Source organism: Meles meles, chromosome 21 (genome assembly GCF_922984935.1).
Source record: "Meles meles chromosome 21, mMelMel3.1 paternal haplotype, whole genome shotgun sequence".
Classification (NCBI taxonomy): Eukaryota; Metazoa; Chordata; class Mammalia; order Carnivora; family Mustelidae; genus Meles; species Meles meles.
Window position 1 is genome coordinate 32,530,674 of NC_060086.1, and position 20,478 is coordinate 32,551,151.

The 20,478-nt window shown below is 43.7% G+C and overlaps 1 protein-coding gene across 3 annotated transcripts in view; it reads left to right on the plus strand.

Annotated features, from left to right (window-relative positions):
* PARN (poly(A)-specific ribonuclease) overlaps positions 1-20,478 on the plus strand; it is a 155,231-nt gene that overhangs the window by 20,025 nt on the left and 114,728 nt on the right. For all 3 annotated transcript variants that reach the window (XM_045993835.1, XM_045993834.1, XM_045993836.1), the window contains exons 12-18: positions 2,519-2,575; positions 7,120-7,197; positions 10,309-10,352; positions 11,465-11,507; positions 12,601-12,676; positions 15,121-15,231; positions 15,540-15,609. In XM_045993835.1, coding sequence (XP_045849791.1) covers positions 2,519-2,575; positions 7,120-7,197; positions 10,309-10,352; positions 11,465-11,507; positions 12,601-12,676; positions 15,121-15,231; positions 15,540-15,609 — 479 coding nt within the window. The remainder of the gene's footprint in view (positions 1-2,518; positions 2,576-7,119; positions 7,198-10,308; positions 10,353-11,464; positions 11,508-12,600; positions 12,677-15,120; positions 15,232-15,539; positions 15,610-20,478) is intronic.

The window sequence follows — 20,478 nt, forward strand, 5'->3', positions numbered from 1 at the left end:
GGAAGGCAGTGAGAGACCCTCATGCCAACCTCCCACCCAGTCTTCCTATGTTCCACCAACAGAGAGACAGGTCGGAACTCAGGCCTTTGCCTGTGTGGAAACGTGCAAGGTCACCAGGCCCACCACGGCACAGCTGTCCCCCGACATTGGACAAGGACTTTACCTTCTGTTTTTTGACCTGATGACATTCTAGATGTCTTGGGATGTCCATGGGTAGGTGTCCTATCAGCAGGCTTGTCCTTCTGGTGTGCAGGAGAGAAGGTGAGGTGAGGGCTAGGTGTGGCTTTCACTGACGGGGAGACCAGGACTGGCCTGGAGCCCCTACCCTGTGCTGAAGAACGAGGATAAGATGGTCTGGGCTAGGTTCCTGAGGGATCTGGCATTTAAATGATAAGCAGAAGTAGGAAAATGTACCCAGAGGATCTGGTGACCAGCAGCCAAGGGAAGAGAATGTTCGAAGAGGGGAATGTCAACAGAGAAGAAGTTAAGGATAAAGACGGAGATGTGGCCACTGGGTTCAGCCTTGGGAATAGTTTTTTAAATAGTAATGATTTTTAAGTGTTGCAGTAAAAGTTTAATAACGGTTTTGAGAGCTAGAATTCCAACCCAGACGACAGAGGGGAGAACAAGACAGAAATCTGAGACCCCAGGGAACTGAGATACTTAGCAGGGACCCCAGCGCAGCACTCATCCTTCCAGGAATTCATCTGCTCATCCACCTGACAAGAAGGACCTCTGGGTACAAGGAACAGTGAACATTTAAGTGAAATTACTTCGTCGCCATTTGTAGTGCATTCACCGTGTGTTCAAGCATTAGGGTAGGTGCAGAGGGCGTGAGAACAAATGATTTATTTATTTATTTGAGAGAGAAAGCGAGATAGCGAGTGAGCACCGAGCAGGAGGGAGGAACAGAGGGAGAAGCAGATGCTCTGCTGAATAGGGAGCCTGACACGGGGCTTGATCCCAGGATCCCAGGATCATGCCCTGAGTCAAAGGCAGACGCTTAACCGCCTGAGCCACCCAGGTGCCCCAGAATGAATGATTCATGGCGTTTCCTAAGAGTTAACAGTCTGTCTGAGAGAAAGTCCTAAAAAATGTCATTCAAACATTTGCATAGGATTATAAAGTTTTTTAAAAAATATATTCTTAAAAATTAAAAAGAAATTTCAATTGTGGGAAAGTACACATAACAGAAAATTTACTCTCCTGTTTCGAAGTGCACAGTTCTGTAGTGTTAAGTGTTTTCCCCTTGTGTAGACACACCGTCCTTCCCTGTAACCGTTCTCATCCCATTAAATACTGTCTGCCCCCGCCAGCCCCTGCCATCCACCCTTCTACTTTATCTCTGTGAGTCAGACCACTCTAGGCACCTCATGTAAGTGGAATCTTCCAGCATTTGTCTTTGGGGGCTGGTTTAGTTCATTCAGCTCACTGTCCTCCGGCTTCAGCCGTGCAGTAGCAGGTGTCAGGATTCCCTTCCTTTTTAAGCTGACTAGTAGCCCGCTGTCTGTAGAGACCACGCTTTCTTCATCCATCTGTCATGGACACTTGGTCCTTCTGCCTTTTGATTCTTGGGAATAGTGCTGCTCTGATCATGGGTGTGCGGGTATCTCTTGGAGTCCCTGCTTTCAGTTCTTCCGGGTATATATCCAGGCATGAAATCGCTGGGTCGTAGGGAAATTCTGTATTTAATTTTCTGGGGCACTGCCATACCGTTTTCCTTAGCGACCGTACTACTTTACATTCCCACCACCAGGGAACAAGTGTTCCAGTTTCTCCCTATCCCCGCCATTGCGTGTTAGCCTTGGGAGTGGTTTGGAGAGATGAGCAGTTTCACTGAGGGCGAGGCCAGAGAGCAGAGGGCTGCAAGGAGCTAGTGAGCGGAGGAGAGAAGTCTCAAGTAACTGAGCTCTGATGAGACAGGAAGGGACAGCAGGTACATCCAGCATAGCGCTAAGGACAGGGTGTCCAGATAGAGAAACTGAGCCTCTTAGGACATCACGGGGAGGAAAGGAGAGAAGAAACTGGGTGAGGCTGAGTCTCAGAGTGCTATGTCTTAAATGTAGGAAAATGCATTTGGCAAGGAAGAAAGCCAGTAGTTACGACAATGCTTGATTGGATCAGTCAGCCAGCTGCTGGCTGGGCTTCCTCCGAATTCAATGTAGTATTGAGTTTGGCCAGCAGGTGGCAGCTCCAAAGAGTTTGTGTTTTCAAGGCCACTTGCGGGACTTGGAAATTTCAGCAGATGATGCGAAGTGATGGGTAAACCCTCGGTATGGTTATTTTAGTAACTAATGAATACTTTGGGACCTGCTCATTCCACATTTAAAAACAGAAGAAAGGTGTGTACATAGGTTATTTCAGAGGCAGTTCTTTGGGATGATGAAGACAGAACAGGGAAACTAAAGCTATCTAACTCAGGATAACACTAAAGTGTTTCGGGGGGCTATGCTTTAACCTGTTCAAATAAGCAATATCTGTATGTCAGTAGTTGTCTTGGTTTGTTTCTCTAAATCAGGAAGAACTGAATGATGCTGTGGGATTTTCTAGAGTCATCCACGCCATTGCCAATTCGGTAAGTGAACCAGGCTTTTTTTTTTTTTTTTTTTTAAGATTTTTATTTATTTATCATTTGACAGAGAGATGGCGAGAGAGGGAACATAAGCAGGGGAAGTGGGAGAGGGAGAGGGAGGCTCCCTGCCATCAGGGAGACTGATGTGGGGTTGGATCCCAGGACCCTGGAATCATGACCTGAGCCAAAGGCAGATGCTTAATGATTGAGCCACCCAGGCACCCTCAGGCTTTTTCTTTTTAACTAGATTCCTGAGTGCAACATGTAGGTTGAAATGCTTAAGTCGTCATTGCCAGTTACACATTTGGCCGCGTGTAGAATATTTACCTGGTGTGGAGGGAGATCGTGGTTATAATGTGCTCAGTGACATCATAATTGCTGATAGGATCTGTACCATTTTCCAGAAGGTTTTCTCGTAGGGGCGCCTGGTTGGCTCAGCCTGTAGAGCTTGTGACTCTTGATCTGAGGGTTCTGAGTTCGAGCCCCACGTTGGTGTAGAGATTACTTAATAATAAAAAAATTGGGGCGCCTAGGTGGTTCAGTGGGTTAAAGCCTGTGCCTTCGGCTCAGGTCATGATCCCAGGGTCCTGGGATCGAGCCCCTCACCGGGCTCTCTGCTCCGCGGGGAGCCTGCTTCCTCCTCTCTGCCTTCCTCTCTGCCTAGTTGTGATTTCTCTCTGTCAAATAAATAAAATATTTTAAAAAATTAAAAAAAATAAAATTAAAAAGGTTCTTTTTGTACAAAATGTGGGAAGATTATATTATGATTTCCTTATACGGCTACATGAACTAACCTTTATTATTCTCAAAACCATTCTCAGGAAGTAGAATAAGCAAGTAAGGAGTATAGGGAGAGATAATGTGGTATCTGACTGAGGGTGTTTTTGTTCCATACTTAGAAGAATCTGGAGGATAAAAATAATTATGTTGAGTTCTTCTGCACAAATGTAACTGGATCTTCTGTGTGGTAGCCTTGATGATATTTGCTAAGTTTTCAAAATGTGTTGACCATTTTTGTTTTTTTTTAAAGATTTTATTTATTTATTTGACAGAGAGAGATCACAAGCAGAAAGAGAGGCAGGCAGAGAGAGAGGAGGAAGCAGGCTCCCCGCCAAGCAGAGAGCCTGATGTGGGACTCGATCCCAGGACCCTGAGATCATGACCCGAGCCGAAGGCAGTGGCTTAACCCACTGAGCCACCCAGGCATTTTTGTAAATAGGCTAGAGCATTTTGCGATCAGTATGGTGGACATTTTTGCTTGTTCCCTAACCTTTTGGAAAAGAGGCTTCCACACCTTGCGTAGATACACTGGGTCAGGCTGCTGGTGGTTTTGCGGATTACACATTCGAGTCAGACAGCTCGCTGGGATGCTCAATCGCCTGGAGGCTAAGACTTCCTGTTCCTGGAGTAGTTGGCCATGGGAGAAGGAATTGTGCCCCTTGAGAGAAGACAGTGAAGTAACCAGAACGGGATGGGAAGTCTGATGAGTCTGTTCATAAGTGGCTAAGACTCTGGCATCCAGAGAAGCAAGGAGGAGTTTGTGGTCGCCTTTGCTTGTATCATCGACACTCAGCCAGAGATTTCAGAGAAGTGGTTGATTTGACTGAGGCTGGCCCTGAGTGCAGACCTGTTGGGGGGGGTCACTTGACTTTCAGCTCTCTCGTGGCTGTTCTGATAGTTGGGTCTGTTGGCCTGGTTCGTACTCAGATGCCTTAGCTGGCTGTGTGTGTCTCCTTGTGGTCCATCTCCTACAGACCAATGCACAGCACGTTGTTGACTGTTGGTAGTTAACATCACAAAGTATACTACCAGGAAAAGTCCCTTTTATCAGTGACCCAGACTTTTAAAATCTAGAGGTCACATACCTTAAAAACACAGACACGGGGTCTGTAAAGCCAGTGAATACTCAGTACTCGTAAATATTTACGTTACACCGCAGTCTTTCCCTTCTTCTCTTAGTAGTAAATCTGTGTTTTCTGTAATGTTAAAAAACTTAATTTAGTATGAATTTTACACTCACAGAAGTCACAGAAACAGTACAGGGTTTCCCTAGGTCCCTCACCTCGCTACCCTTCGAATGCCTCCTATAATCCTGCAGTTACCAGAATCAGGAGGTGAAAGCTGGTACGATGTTATGAACCAGACTCTAGGTCTTACTGGAACATCATCACTTTTCTCACTGCGTTCATGGTTCTTTCCAGGACCCCACATTGCGTTTACTTGTTTCTTTTCCTTAGTCTTCAGCAGTCTGGACCATCTTTCATTGTCTATTGTAATCTCAGTATTTTTGTTCTTAAAGATTTTATTTATTTATTGGAGAGAGAGAGAGAGAGAGAGAGAAAGCGAGTGTGCTTGAGCCAGAGAGGAGCAGAGGGACAGGGATAAGCAGGCTCTGCGCTAAAGCACGGAGCCTGATGCGGGTTTGATCCCCTAACCCTGAGATCGTGACCTGAGCCGAAATCAAGAGTCACATGGTGGGGGAAAAAAAAAAAAAAGTCACATGGTGAGCCAACTGAGCCACTCAGGCACCCGTAGAATCTCAATGCTTTTAAAGAATCTTGATTATCACTTTGTCAAATATCCATCAGTGTGGGTTTGTCCCATCTTTTCTTGTGATTGGATTGGGGGTATACAGTCCTGGCAAGAATGCCACAGAAATGATAGCTCCTGATGTTGGCCTTGATCACTTGGGGGAGGTGCTGTCCGCTGGATTTGTGTTCTGTAACATTCCCTTCGTGGTTAATAAACTGGGGGAGATACTTTAAGACCATGGGAAGCCCGTTTTTTCGGACTCTTGCCCAGTAATACAGCGTCTTGGTGGATTTTGCCCACAGCCATTATTACTCTGGGGTTTTAATGGCAAGTTTGTATTTTCTCTTTCTTTCTACATTTGTTCTTGGAATTCTTCTGTAAGGAAGAGCTGTCCCTTCCTTCCTGTTTGTTTATTCATTTAAAACAATATTTAGGAGCATGGACTCGGGGGAATTTATTTTATTCTACAGATTATCGTCTAGCATTTTGTTTCTTTCGTTGCTCAAATTGTACCACCTTTGGCCATTGGAGCTTCTTTAGGTTGGCTTCTGTGTTCTTTGAACAAGCCCCTTTTTTGTTTTGTTTTTTTTTTTTTTTTTTTTTTTTTCTTTTTTGGTGGGGGACTGGGTGGGGGTCGGGGAGGAGCAGAGGGAGAGGAAGAATCTTAAGCACAGAGTCCATGGCCAGCATGGAGCGCCATGTGGAGCTCAATCTCACCACCCTGAGATCATGACCTGAGCCGCAATCAAGAGTCAGATGCTTAACTGGCTGAGCCACCCAGGCGCCCCGGCCCCCATCCTTTTTGAGTACCTCCTCATTCTCTGGCATCACAGGATGTTCAGACCACGTGGTATTTTCCCTGCCTCAGTTCTAGAATCCATGAGTTCTCCAAGGACCCCTGGTTCTTTTTATTGGATAATGGTATTTAGAAGCCCAGTTCTGGCACGAGGTACTACTGTGGTGTTACCAAGCCCAAAGGACAGCTTGGCTGTTGGATTTGGAAGATTTCGTATAGAACTTTTTATTTCTAAGAATTACGTTTAGCCCTATGAGTCGAGACGTTTCCCTCTGACGGTGCCCTGGGACACAGTCAGAAGCCCCACTGTGACGGCCAGACGCTTTCTGTTAAAAAATGGTGTCACCTGGCTGGCTAAAGCGAAGACGACGTGCCATTTTGGTAGTCTAGTTTTTATCACGAAGGAGTGGTTTCTTGAGCACATACTGTACTTCAGCTGGTAGAAAAGCAATCAGTTGCACCGGAAATGGCATTTAAGAACATGCCCTGTGAATTTTGACATAGATTTGAAGGGAACGAGAATTCATTCTCTTTAATAGAATAAGAAATTAATTATTTTTACCTTTCCCCATTGTCATGAATATATCTTTTAAAAATAATTGAGTTGTTTTAAGGAATATGCTTCTAGGATAGATATTTGGAGCCCGTTCACAAATTATTGACAGCTCAGGGTACTTAGCCTTTTCATTTACTTTTTTGAGCCCTTCAATAAAAATTTTACCCCTTCTGATTCTTGAGGATGGCAAGATTAATAAAAAGCAGAGACGATCAATGAAATCAAAGTCATTGGGGTTTTTACTTTGCAGAACGGATTGAGCACTCAAGACTGAAGAGGAATAAAACCAGCCCTAACTTATTTATTTGCAGGGTTGTTTTTTTTTAATATTTTATTTATTTATTTGATAGAGATTACAGGTAGTCAGAGAGGCAGGCGGGGAGAGAGGAGGAGGCAGGCTCCCCGCTAAGCGGAGAGCCCATCGTGGGGCTCGATCCCAGGACCCTGAGACCATGACCTGAGCTGAAAGCAGAGGCCTTAACCCACTGAGCCACCCAGGTGCCCCTGCAGGGTTTTTTTTTTGTTGTTGTTTGTTTTTTGTTTTAATATCAAAAGGTAAGTTCAGTACAAAATCCTCATAGAATCTGAACCATACATCTCACTCTCAAGCCCTAATAAAATTTTGTGCCAAGAAGCCTTCTGCTTAACCCTGACTTTCTTTAGGGAAAACTCGTCATTGGACACAACATGCTCTTGGATGTCATGCACACGGTTCATCAGTTCTACTGCCCTCTGCCTGCGGTAAGTGACCTCTCTGCCTGCCCACCTGGGTTAAAAATCCACCGTTTCTTGCCATTTGCAACGACTTGACGTGAATGGAACTAGAGCGTATTAGGCTAAGTGAAAGCACTCAGCCAGAGAAACACAAATACCATAGGATTTCGCTTACATGTGGAGTTGAAGACAAGAAAAACAAATGAGTAAAGGGGGGGAAAAAGGCAAGAGAGAGACAAACCAAGAAACAGACGCTTAATTCCAGAGAACACACTGATAGTTGGGGGGAGGTGGGGGGGGGGAGTGGGGAGGATGGAGGGAACAGGTGGTGGGAACGGAGTGCCCTTGGGACGAGCACTGGGTGTCGTACGCAAGTGTTGAATCGCTGTGTTGTGCACGTGACGCTAACAACACTGTGTGTTAACTGGAATTAAAATAAAAACATAAAGAAAAAGGAACCCCCACAATTCCTTATTACCGAGAAAGCGCCCTGTACCGTGAATGCTTTTCCCTCGTATGCAGCACGTTCCCAGAGACAGTCTCGTGTGCTCGGGGTTACCTTTTTGAAGAGAGGAACTTACCAGTCACTGTAAGGGATCTTCGGTCGCCTGCCATTGCCAGAGCAGAGTTGAACATTTGTTTCGACTTGATGCCAGTGTGGTTTTTTTTTTCGCTTAGTGCTGGGCAGGGGTTTCCGGCCACAGGCGTGGGCTTCTAGTGTGCTGCTGCTAACATTGGCCGTAATGGGGCCATTGAAGGTGAGCAGTGTTTCAGGTCGACTAAAGCAGGTCGGGTCCTGCACAATTTGTGATGACGTCTTGCTAGGCCGCTTCCCTTAGAGTCTCCGTTAACCGTGGTGTTTTTTTGCTCTTGGAGCCAGGCTGGTTCGGGGCACCAAGGCATACACCTCTTTGGCTCTTTAGGAAAAGACTTTCTCTTCTTCTGCTCCGTAACTGTGCACCTGGGCTCATCTTGCTTGCCTCCCATCACCATGTCCTCCCTCTCCTTTATTTGTTCTCTCTGTTTTCTTTTGCCGGGGAGAGGAGGGGCAGAGAGAATCTTAGACAGGTCCCATGCCCAGTGTGGAGCCTGACATGGGGCTCAGGCTCAAAGCCCTGAGATCATGGCCTGAGCCAAAATGAAGAGTCAGACACGTAACCCACTGAGCCCCCCAGGCGCCCCACTTCACCTTTCTTATGAGACATTGTTCCATCGGGATCTTGATGACTTTCTTTGGAAAAGCCCAACAAAGCCCAGCTCTGACTACCGCGGGTCTCTTGCTCCCCTTGCCCTGTTTCCGCAACCTCAACGTTGTCATTGCTTCTCATGAAAACGGTATCACGCCCTCTGGGACTCAAAGACTTCCTGGTGCTGAGTCTCAAAGATGATGGGTGTGAATGGGCAGTGTCCAGATGTAAAGAGCTGATGGTTACTTCAGGTCAACCACTTCTTTTGACCAATTAGACCAAAGCATAGCAGCTCCTCTCATGATTTTTTGACCTTTAAACCAGAGAAGTGACTGGTTTAACCAAACAGAGCTTGACACATAGCGGGCATTAAATACTGATTTAACAAATGAGTATCTTCTGATTGTGCCAGTTTTATAATCTTCTGACACATGGTTCTGTTCACATCACTGACCCTGCTCAAAATTCTGAACCTAATCCCACGTTCTTTGCTTTTCTCTACAGCTGATTCTTTTTAGCCTGGCATGACAAGAGTTCTGTGATCTGGCCCCACAGCCCTGTACCTTCTAGTCACTTACAACCCTCCTTAATCCCAGCAAGACTGGCTCATTTGTTCCTGGGACTGCTTTGTGCTTTTGCCTGTCTGTGGCTTTGCTCTACGATTTCCTCCTCTCTGAATTGTCTCCGGCTCTCCTCCTCATTTGCCTGTGTACAGCTTTACCAAGGTCTAGTGCATGCCTCTTCCCCGAAGGTTTCCCTGTCTGCTGCCTTGCCCAGGAGCTGCTTTTTTTCCTTCTCTGAACTCCCACAGAACGATATAGCTTTTGAGCATATGGTTTTTCTTCACCCCGTCCCTTTCTTCTAGGTGATTAGCTCCTCAGACAAGGAGTGTAACCTTTTTTTTTTTTTTTTAAGATTTTATTTATTTATTTGATAGAGATCACAAGTAGGCAGAGAGGCAGGCAGAGAGAGAGGGGGAAGCAAGTTCCCTGCTGAGCAGAGAGCCTGATGCGGGGCTCTATCCCAGGATGCTGGGCTAGAGGCTTTAACCCACTGAGCCACCCAGGCGCCCCTGTTCTTGCATTTTTGTTCGACCTCAGTACTGAAACCACTTGTTCATGTATTGTCTGTCAATTTAATGATAGCCATTGAAAAGCTGGTAAATATTCCAAACTGGCTAAATACGGCCTGTATTTACAGGCTTGGAAAGCTAATTGGAAATGGCAGTTTGCTGCGAAGCATGAATAACGCTGAAGAGAAGCATAGTTACAAAAGGTCAGGAGTGTGACTACTCAGTCTGCTATGGCAATTATGTATGGAAATGAGTTCATTCAAAATTAGATCCATCTCATTTCGGCTTTAGACTTCCTGATCAAAATAAACTGGGAAATGAATTGTCTAATTTAGGCACTTGCTACGGGGGCTTCTTCAGCAGTTTTCTGAGTAGTTAAAGCATGCTCTGTGCACATTGGAAAGTCAGTGTTTTAATGGCCATTTTAACTAGCATTTTGGAGACGTTCTCAGTGAAGGTATAGCCTAGTTTACAGTAGGTCCATTTCCTGTATAAACCATTTTACTTACATAACTCTGCTAGCCTCATTGTTTTGACGGATTTATTTGATAGAACTATTACTGGAAGCTTTCTACATATATTAGAAACTTTGCCCCCTTCCTCTGTTTCAGGCATAACATGCTCAATTTTTTTCTGCTTTGGTTATGCAGAAGTTTTATGTCAGATCATACGATTCCCAGTCAGTGAGGACATTGTGACGATTTTCGGAAAGTGATTATTACGTAGGAGCGGATCTGACAGTTGAGCTTAAAGGGCCTCTGTGAGGAATCACAGTTTGAGAAGAGAGCTATGGAGCTTGAAATACTTATGTGTATTTTCAGTATTGTGACTGTATTAGTAAAATCACAGCAAGTCGTCGTCTGTCTGTTTTTCTTTTAGGACCTAAATGAGTTTAAGGAGATGACAACGTGTGTTTTCCCCAGGTAAGCTATCTTTGGGGATTCGTTATCCTTCACTCAGAAGAGTTCTCCTGCTGTATAAGATACAAACAGGTAATAAATAGTGATAATAGTAGTTACCCGAACATGGATCAATCCAGCTGCTAATAGCTGGTTAATGGTTTCTAGGGCCAACTGTGACTGCTTGCTTTTATAGCTCATGATTGATTTTATTGCATTAAAAACCAGAATTTGAACTGAGAGCACCCGGCTTTTTCTTCACCCCACACCCTGCTCTCTGAAGAGTGCATGCAGTTCTCCTGAGTGGGCTCTTGTCTGTCTTGTCCGCTGGACGGGCCCTGTCCCAGTCACGTGACCAGTTGACAGTGTCCTGTGGCCAGTCGAGAACTGCCCGGCTGGAGACTTTTCCCCTCATCTCTAAGTTGGTGCCTTAACCTGATAGTGGCTCCCACGGTTAAGGTGGCAGGGTATTTCTGTTCTGTCGCATGTCTGGCGGGTCACATGTCAGCCACGTGGAGCCTGCAGAGCTAGGGTCTGTGTTTGAGGACCCATCTGAAGACGGACCAGTGTGGTCACAGAGCCATTGCTCTTACGTCTGGCCTAATTTGGCCCTGTTATCTCCACTGTTCACATTTGTGTCAAAGGCAAGAGTTTTCATACTAGTATCTGTCTCCTTTTTTTTTTTTTTTTTCCATTATTCCAATCTCTGAAACAGAATTCTAAGAAAAAACAATAGCGTGAAACTACCAAATGCAGATTTGAGCCTCCAAGAGTTTATTGTGTGCAAATCTGGGTAGTACAGTAGCTAGGAACTTGGGGAACTAGATCTACGCAGTATTTGAACTGCAGGAAAACTTCCGAAGATCTTCGCCTTCCCCTTGGAATCGATGTAGCCTGGGGTACAAGCAGTTCTAGAACTTGTGCCCTGAGCGCGATAGAGCCTCTCGATGAAGAGGGTTGAGAGGACTGAGCCCGTCTGACGTAGCAGTGGAATCAGTGCTAGGTCACAGTGGCTCACGCGCTTAATTCTCTTGTCTTCTAGAACCGGAGGCTGGCTCTTCATTTGAGTCAAAGATAACATTTTGGACACTGTTGTGTATTGTGTTTACCTTATTAACATTTTCTTTTGTTTTCAGACTCCTGGATACAAAATTGATGGCCAGCACACAACCTTTTAAGGTAATTTTTAAAATCGGAGCTCTCACTGATAATCTGTGTTTTGAATTGTTCTGAATCACTACTAGGAGCTTGGAATTCTGGTCTAATTGAAATGTTATTTTCAAATACGCCCAAAAAAGAAAAAAAAAATGAGAAAAAGACTCGAGATAAATATATCGAAATATGATTAGTGCTTGTCTTTGGGTGTTGGAATTACTCTTTTTCTCCCCTATACTGTGTTTGAATGTAAACTTTTTTTTTTTAAAGATTTTATTTATTTATTTGACACAGAGAGAGAGATCACAAGGAGGCAGAGAGGCAGGCAGAGAGAGAGTAGGGAAGCAGGCTTCCTGCTGAGCAGAGAGCCTGATGCGGGGCTCTATCAGAGGACCCTGAGATCATGACCTGAGCTGAAGGCAGAGGCTTAACCCACTGAGCCACCCAGGCACCCCTGAATGTAAACATTTTTCATATTAAAATATATAATGTATTTTTGGGGGGGTGGAGTGGAGTACCTTGCTGGGTCAGTCAGTAGAGCATGTGACTCTTGATCTCTGGGTCATGAGTTCAAGCCTCATGCTGGGCACAGATCTTACTAAAAAAGAAAAAGAAAAAAATATACACACACATGTATATTCTCATATACATATATATGTATAATGCATTTCTGAATAGTTACACATGTAGACACTTCATTATTTTCTTGATTTTATATATTTGGTTTTTATTTTCTTGATTTTATGTGTTCTGGTTATATTTTCTAATCAGGAAAACTCAGGTAAAAGTGAAATCACTTGTTGTTTTGTCAAGTGACTTCACCTCACTGAGTGAACTAAATGCCAGAATAGCACACCTTTCTGGTCCAAGTCCTGTAGGTAGTTGACACATCTCCAAAGACCTGTCCTATGGTGCTACTTCCTGCACGGTGAACCTGACCTCTGCTGTCTCTCTTTCACGTTGACGAAACCATGACTCTTGTGTTTCTTTAAAGAATGTAAGGGAACAAAGCTAGATATACTTCTTTTTTTCCCCCGGTCCTGACATTCAGTGAATCTCTCCTGTATGTTATGCAGAGATGATTAAAGCTCATAATTCTCTGCTTCCTTGTTTGCAGGATATCATTAATAACACATCTCTCGCAGAATTGGAAAAGCGGTTAAAAGAGACGCCTTTCAACCCTCCTAAAGTCGGTAAGAAAATAAAGGGATCCCGACAGTGCCCCCAGGGCTTGTGATCAGGGGTGTCACAGAAGAAAGAGGAACCTGCTCTAGACATACGCACATGTACAGATTTTGGCGGAGTTAACTTGCTCATGCCCTGTGTTGAATTACTGCTTTCTGAATAGAGATGGTCTCATAATCTTTTTTTTTTTAAGATTTTATTTATTTATTTGACAGACAGAGATCACAAGTAGGCAGAGAGGCAGGCAGAGAGAGAGGAGGAAGCAGACCCCCCACCGAGCAGAGAGTCCAATGCAGGCGGATCCCAGTATCCTGGGATCATGACCTGAGCTGAAGGCAAAGGCTTTAACCCACTGAGCCACCCAGGCGCCCTGGTCTCGTAATCTTATGTCTGTTTTATGTTTATAGATTTGGGTGGGGTAGCCCATTCATTGAGAAGTTTAGCAATTAAAGCTTCAGGGCTTTAATTTCCTAATACTTGGAATTCTCCCAAAACTTGATGTGTTTTTCTTTTCTGTAGTGAATTGTTTAAGCAGAGACAAAGAATTGGTGATTAATTGCCAGAGGGTGAAAATACACTTTTGTCTCAGAAAAGCCCAAGACCTGGGTTTCCAGATGAGGAAGGAGAGTCTCCAGCCTTGCCTCCCATCAGAGGTGGCTTAGCTGTGGGACAGCAGCATCGAGGAGAACCAGAAGTAGGGAAAATGTTTCTTGGGGCAGAGATGTGTTACCATGTCCTGGTCCCTGGGTCCCTACCCAGGTGTTTGGTGAACCTGCCACGTGTCTCTTCCTTGGTTCCTTTACACTTTATTTTGCTGCTGATGCTGTAATTAGCATTCCATTGGCTGCAGCCTGCAAACTTCTGAAGACATTGATAATTGGACTGATGGTTCGGAAATTGACAATGGAGGGTACTAAAGCAGCCAAGATTACAGCTATTTGCTTGCCTTTCTGGGTAATAGTCCAAAAAAGGAATTAAGAAAAGGATTGAGGGTGAGGGAAGAAAGCCTAGACCTTCTCTATAACAGTATGATGGAAATAATTGATTTTGGAAATAGTGTTTCAGCTGGTCGTAGAGTAGAGGATATTACTTTCTTGGCTATCATGTTAAAAAGACTTTTTTAAAGCTTGGAGTCTAATATTTAATATGGAGGTTAACAAATTCTTACTTAAAGAGCCTTATAGTCACATAAGAATAGTTACAGTCTTTTCATTGTTAATTCCCATTCATGCTTTTGGTTCCGTTACAGTGTTTTTGATATTCATTTCCAGAATGGTTCTAGGAAATATTTATGAGTTACCGTTTTTTTGTTTTTGTTTTTGAGATTTATTTGTTTATTTTAGAGAGCATGAGCAGGAGGGGCAGAGGGAGAGAAAGAGAATCTCAAGCAGACTTTGCACTGAGCGCAGAGCTGGAGGCCAGGCTTGAGCTCATGGCTGAGATCATGACCTAAGCCGAAACCAAGCACCCCTAGGAGTTACCATTTTATCCCATTCTTTCCATGTAATATTCTGGTACCTGGCAGAGAATGTACTGTAAAGCCAGTCGCTCTTCCCAGACATTGTCCTCAGCACGTGTGTGTGTCAGTGTGATGTAAGAATCCTGTTGTAAAATGCTCTCTCCTGCGAAGTGGCCCCACGTTCCAGAGCAGCATGACAGTAAGTTCTGATCGATCTTTGGAGTTCGTTGTGCCTCCATCTTTAGATCTGATAGCTCGGAAACAACAGAGGGCAATGTTGAATTGAGCTGCCAATATTGAAGGGCCTTTTGCCTTTTGGGAGGGAGGCCTGGGTCTTGATGGTTACCAGTGACTGAGCATGGACCACGTGTCCAGCACCATGTGAGAGCTTTCCTGGCGTCAGATCATTTGATCCTCCTAAAAACTCCATGGGGGGGGGGGGGGATTGGTTTTCATCTCCATTCTCCCAAAGTGGAGGCCCAGAGGAGAAGTGACTTGTCCAGGATCACGTAGCAGGTTAATGGTGGAACATGGATTCAGACTCAGACAGTGGAAATTCTGGAAATGAATATCAAATCCATGCTGTCATTAGTCGTGACTGAAATACTTGTTATGTCCCCGTGTCCTCAGGGAAGAAGCTCCTTGGGACTTCAGAAAGCGGTCAGAAGAGGGATCATCTGTCATAGGGCAAGTTAGGCATGATCGTAAATAGTGCCCACCACTGTGGTGGCAGGAGGCCTGTGGCTGGGTCTTTGATGATGTCACTGAGCCATTTCTTTGGTCTAGACCCAAGCCCTCATTTTCAGTGACCCTTTTATCTCACACCGCGAGGTCTTGTGCAGAGAGAATTAAGAAGGAGGTAGCCTTTTCCTGCTTGTCGAGAATACTTCTGTGGCACATACCAGTACCATCTGGATTCGGTGGGGCGGTGTGCCTGCCCGTCTTCACGATTTGTGATATCCTTAGGAAAACTTTTTTCTTTCTCCTCTTTAGAAAGTGCGGAAGGTTTTCCAAGTTACGACACAGCTACGGAACAGCTCCACGAGGCCGGCTATGATGCTTATATCACAGGGCTGTGCTTCATCTCCATGGCGAACTACCTAGGTACCCACCATACCTGTTTCCACCAAACACACCGTGGGCTGGGGTGGATCTTGCCTGTCTTCCATTTCCCTAGGGTCCGCTCACCCAGATAGAAGTGGGAGGGCTGGTAGGTCAGCATTGGAGGGGCTGGGGTGGAGCATGGAGAGGGCACAGGAGGCTCCGTTGACCCTTACCTGGTGTGGCGTCCGGCCCTTACTGAGTGCCTCTAACCCTTCTGAGCCATGCTGTTGATTACATAGTTCGTTGTCTGAACTTTCAGGCTTTGTCTCCTCGACTCTGTGTAATACTCTGCTTCTTTTCTTCGTTAGGTTCTTTTCTTAGCCCTCCAAAAATTCATGTGTCTGCCAGATCAAAACTCATTGAACCTTTTTTTAACAAGTAAGTACTCAGGGTCCCAGTGCCCACATTCTCTCAGTGTGAAAGAGCCCAGTGTCTGGGATGTCAGGTAGGGATGATGCAGTGCATTTTTAGATAAAGTAGTTCTCGTCTCAAGTGACTCAGATGTTTTTCGAAAACAGAAATTGACCTTCTGGGAAATAATTTATTAAATATATTGGCTAAAAAAGAAATACAGAAAAGAAAAGGGTGCCAAAGTTAGTGCATCTTTTCCAAGACAAAGAACTGGTGGTTTTGGCATTTAAATTACCTGCAAGGGAGACTGTGTGAGTGTGCGTGTGTGCGTGTGCGTGTGTGTGTGTGTGTACGTAGTTGGACCTAACACTGCTAACATACTTTACACATGAGGTTATTGTTTATACTTGCGTTATTATCTCATTAAATAATACTCTTTTTAAGAAGATGTTGGCTACACAAATGGCTTTTAAGATAATCTATGGAGAAGTTTTGATTGTCCTTTTATCCCAAGCTTTCATCTGAATGGATCCAGTGAAGTAAAAGCTTGCTTATGTACTCATCGTTGCAAGAAGTCTGTGTGATTTAGGGAGATGTCTAAGTTCAGAGCATTTTCAAAGACTCTCAAGATGATTACTTCAAAGTGTGGTTTGTGCTTTCTTGGCACGGTTGAGACGAAAGTTATAGATGTGATCCTCAAGCTGGCCACAGTTGGGCTCTGTGCCAGAGCCCTAAACTTCTTTACCCCAGCTCTCTTAACAGGATTGGTTCTAGGAGATTCTGGGGGAGCCAGACAGAAAAAGGCAGCCCACATGGGTCATTACTGCTGGGAGAAAGAACCGTTTGAGCGTGGGCCTGGTTACATCATTTCCGTACATTATATGCAGCGCTTTACAATCCTATCAGTACTTTACTGGGTATGAACACTGTCTCCTTTGGATGTCTGTGTAAATACCAGTATCACAGTGCTTGTATTAGGTGACATGCTGCAGAGACAGATGTTAATTCCAAACATCTGGATTCCTGCAGGTTCGGAATTTGTATAGTCTGAGTTAGTAAGTTTTATCACACTTTGGCTGCTGCTTCTTCTTCTTTTTTTTTTTAATCTTTGTTCTTTTCTGTGGAAGTTCAGAGCTAAATGTGTTTGACTTTCAAAACATCTTTCAGAGAGGAACAGAAAACAATGTAGTCTATATTGAAAATACAGTTGAATTTTTTATTGTTTTTTTAAATTCCACGTAGTTAACAGTGTCCTTTTACAAGTGTACAAAATAGTAATGCAACAATTCTATACTTTATAGTATACATATAGAATACATTAAAGTATAATGTATTCTATACATTGGTATAGAATACATTAAAGTATAATGTATTCTATACATTGTCATGATAAGGAAATGAAGTTGAATTTTTTTTTGGCATGGAATATTAATTTAATTTTATTTATTTTATTTTTTAAAAAAGATTTTATTTATTTGACAGAGAGAGAGAGATCACAAGTAGGCAGAGAGGTGGCAGAGAGAGAGGAGGAAGAGGCTCCCTGCCAGGCAGAGAGCCTGATGTGGGACTTGATCCCAGGACCTTGGGATCATGACCTGAGCTAAAGGCAGAGGCTTTAACCCACTGAGCCACCCAGGCTCCCCGGAAAATTAATTTTAGAAGCTAACAGTTGAATCCTTGCTGTCTTTCCATTTCCTTATGGGTAAAACAGGATTTTCTTAGCTTTTCACTTTTATTTTGGGGAGACTGTTTATCTTTGTAACTCTTTGGAAGGGCAGCTTATGTCATAGACCATGGAATGTGCAGGTGACCCTAAATTTTGTTTGTATCATGCCACTCCTTGCATTTTTATGTGCAGGATGCTAAGTCCATTGTTCAACAGTATTTTTCAGCTGGGACAAGCTTACTCATTTTTAAATATTTATTTTTTATTTTTTTAATTGTGCGGCGCTAGGCTCCACATCCAACATGGGGCTTGAACTCACGACCCTGAGATTAAGAGTCACACGTTCTTTCTACTGAGCCACCCAGGCGCCCCTCATTTTTAAATACTTAAAACAACAAGCCTGCTTCTCAACTAAAATCAAGTCCTTATAAAATAAGGTGATGGATACAATTTGGGTTAGATAATAAGATGCACCTTAGTTTGTCATTAACTTGGGTGACCAGCATGAAGAGCAATCAAAATTAGCTTTAATTAAGAAGCTTAACAAAGACTTTGTGTATTAATAGGCCAGTTTATTATTGCTAATAATGTTTAAGACAATTCAAAAGAACTGGACGGTAAACACGTAGTTTCATTTTGGATTGGGAATGCTCATTCATGGTTGGTTTTTTTTTTTTTCCCCCGAAACCTAGATGCATACCAAAAATAATTGAAGATTCCTGAATTCTGTGATTTCGCCCTGAAAATTCTCGAGTTTTTGCTCCATTTTTTTCTTCCATCTGTAAAGGAAGAATATTTTCTTCATCTCTGAGGGAAAAAAGTCCAGCAGGATTTGAAATGCAAAATAAGAAGTATTTTTATTTTATATTGGAATAGCTTGGTCAAGTACAATAATTCCTTCTTTTTTCTTTGAAAAATAATTGATATGCAGCATCGTATTAGTTTTAGGTGTACAACATAGGGATTTGACATATATATACATTACGAAATGTGGTCATCCCTTCTCAGCCCATTTAGGAAGTGGGAAAAACACTTGCTCCGTTCGACATCTCTTTCTGTGTTAATACTGACCTCATTCTTACTTCCGTGCAGCTTTGATGTATGACCTTAACCTTGACTTTGTCTTTTTTTTTTTTTTTTCAAGATTACCCTTGTAGAGAAACATTCAGAAAGGACCATCCACATTATCTCAAGCGGTTGATTTTAGAAGAGTCTGTACATTTCTCTGAGGCTTTGTTTGGCACCAGGCTTTTCTCAGAAAGAGCCTAACCAAAGATGCATAGCCCTAACATAAATTTGGGTGGAAATCAAACTGCCTACATATGCAAATAACTTTTTGTTCCTCTCTCACCAGATTTATGTTTAGAAAGTAAACCTTGAGGGGGAAGTTAAAACTCCACCTCTTTCTGCATTGTTCTGAATTGGCATTTGGCTGCGTTAGTGATGCTTTTTTGGGGAAGTTTTATTGAGAGCTATTTATTGAGAGATCCCTGAGACACCTGGCGGTAGAGTGATCTGCAAAGACCGCATGGAGTAGAAGGTGCTTTCTGAGCCATATTTGCCTAGAAGCTTGTCCTGAGAGGATTTCACATGCTGCCATTTTGTCTCTTTCACGGCCTGATCAGACCCCTGCCGATGACTGTGTGCAATGTGCCCTTCGTTTGTGTTGTAGGCGGTCTGGGCAGGAAGTGATTTGCCTTCTCTTATAACCTTGGTCAGTTTTGATCAATGCGTGGAAAACCAGACTTAGAGAAGATCCTCCAGTCAAATCCTGTTAGGCTGGGAAGGGCTAAAAATACTCCACTTTCACTTTTTTTCGTACCACAGAAAAGCTCAGAATCAGGCTTTTACCTTATGTTTTATTAATAGTCATCTGTGTTGGCAAGACACGTTGAACTCTCATAGATAACCTTTTCTGAAGGGTTTTGGGAAGGTTATTTTCTGTTTACCTCACTTCTTAGAAAGAGGAAGGAAATGAGCAAGTCTCTTATTTTGGCTAATCTCTGTAAGTAAGGGAATGAAAAAGGAAGAATTGTCTGCTGTTCACCCTAGATGATGGCGGTCTTGGTCTTGGCACAAGTGTCCCATATAGGAATGGGATTCCTGTAGAAATCTAGGCCTTCTTGTCTCTGCAATGGAGATGAGGAGACAAGCCATAAGAAGGAGTGATAAACTCTTGGACAAATGGTTTCCTCCTCTATCAAATAGAGATAAAATTATTCTCCTCCCATAGAAATTGTAGACAATCACACGAGATGCCAAAGGACATCGCCCAGTATTTATTATTTCCCTTTCTTGAAACAGAAGAGAATTTAACATGCCAACAGGTTCGAAAAGTAGTTGTGGTAGTGGAATGTATTTTTGTGTTTCTAGTTTCATGATCAAGAAGAAAATTTGTTACCATGTAGATATAAAATTGGAGCACGGGTAAAGTGTTCACTTTTGCCTGTACCCGCCTCTTAGTGTTTGCTGATGGGAAATCAGGTGCTGATGGAGTGTATTCCCTTGGGATGTAAGGGACCAAGCTGGCTTTGCTTTGGAGTGTTTGTCGAGGTTGTTGTCATTCAGATGAATACAGCAGTTTACAGAAGGTTGTATGGGTACAGGTAACCATAATCAGCGTGGAGGCAGAGGGATCATTATGACACCTGAAATAAAGCACCCATGTTTTTTCCCTTTTCCTCCATGGAAAGCCATCACATGCTGGTAGCAAGTTGTTTTCCTTTGCAATAATATATGCTTGTGGGTCCTGTTTGACATCAGAGAAATTTCGAACTGAAAGATTATAGGAAAACAGAATACCTCCTTTCTTCCCAGCCCTTGTGGTGATAACGGGAAGAGCAAAGCTTATTTGCTCCCTTGACAGGCAGCCGCCATTCATGTCGAGCTGCGTGGAGTGCCAGGTCGCCAGTGAGTCCCAGTGCTCTGGAAGTGCAGACCCTGCTTGTCTTCTCCTGTCCTGCTGGTCCCTCCCTTATACAGAAGGTGCTGGAATAACAGGAGGATGAGGCTGTTCTGATTCCCAGAGTTTGCTGTCCGCTTTTAGCATCCTGGGTAAGGGTCAAATGTGTCTCTACGGACCATTCAGGTTGGGTATAAAGTAAGTCCCCTGGGTGTTACAGTGATTTTACGCTCACGCATAAGCGAGAGTTACAGCACAGTTTATGCCATTGGGAAGGCGCCGCCGGGGATGTCACAAAGGTCAATGGAACTGGTTCTATTTGCATGTA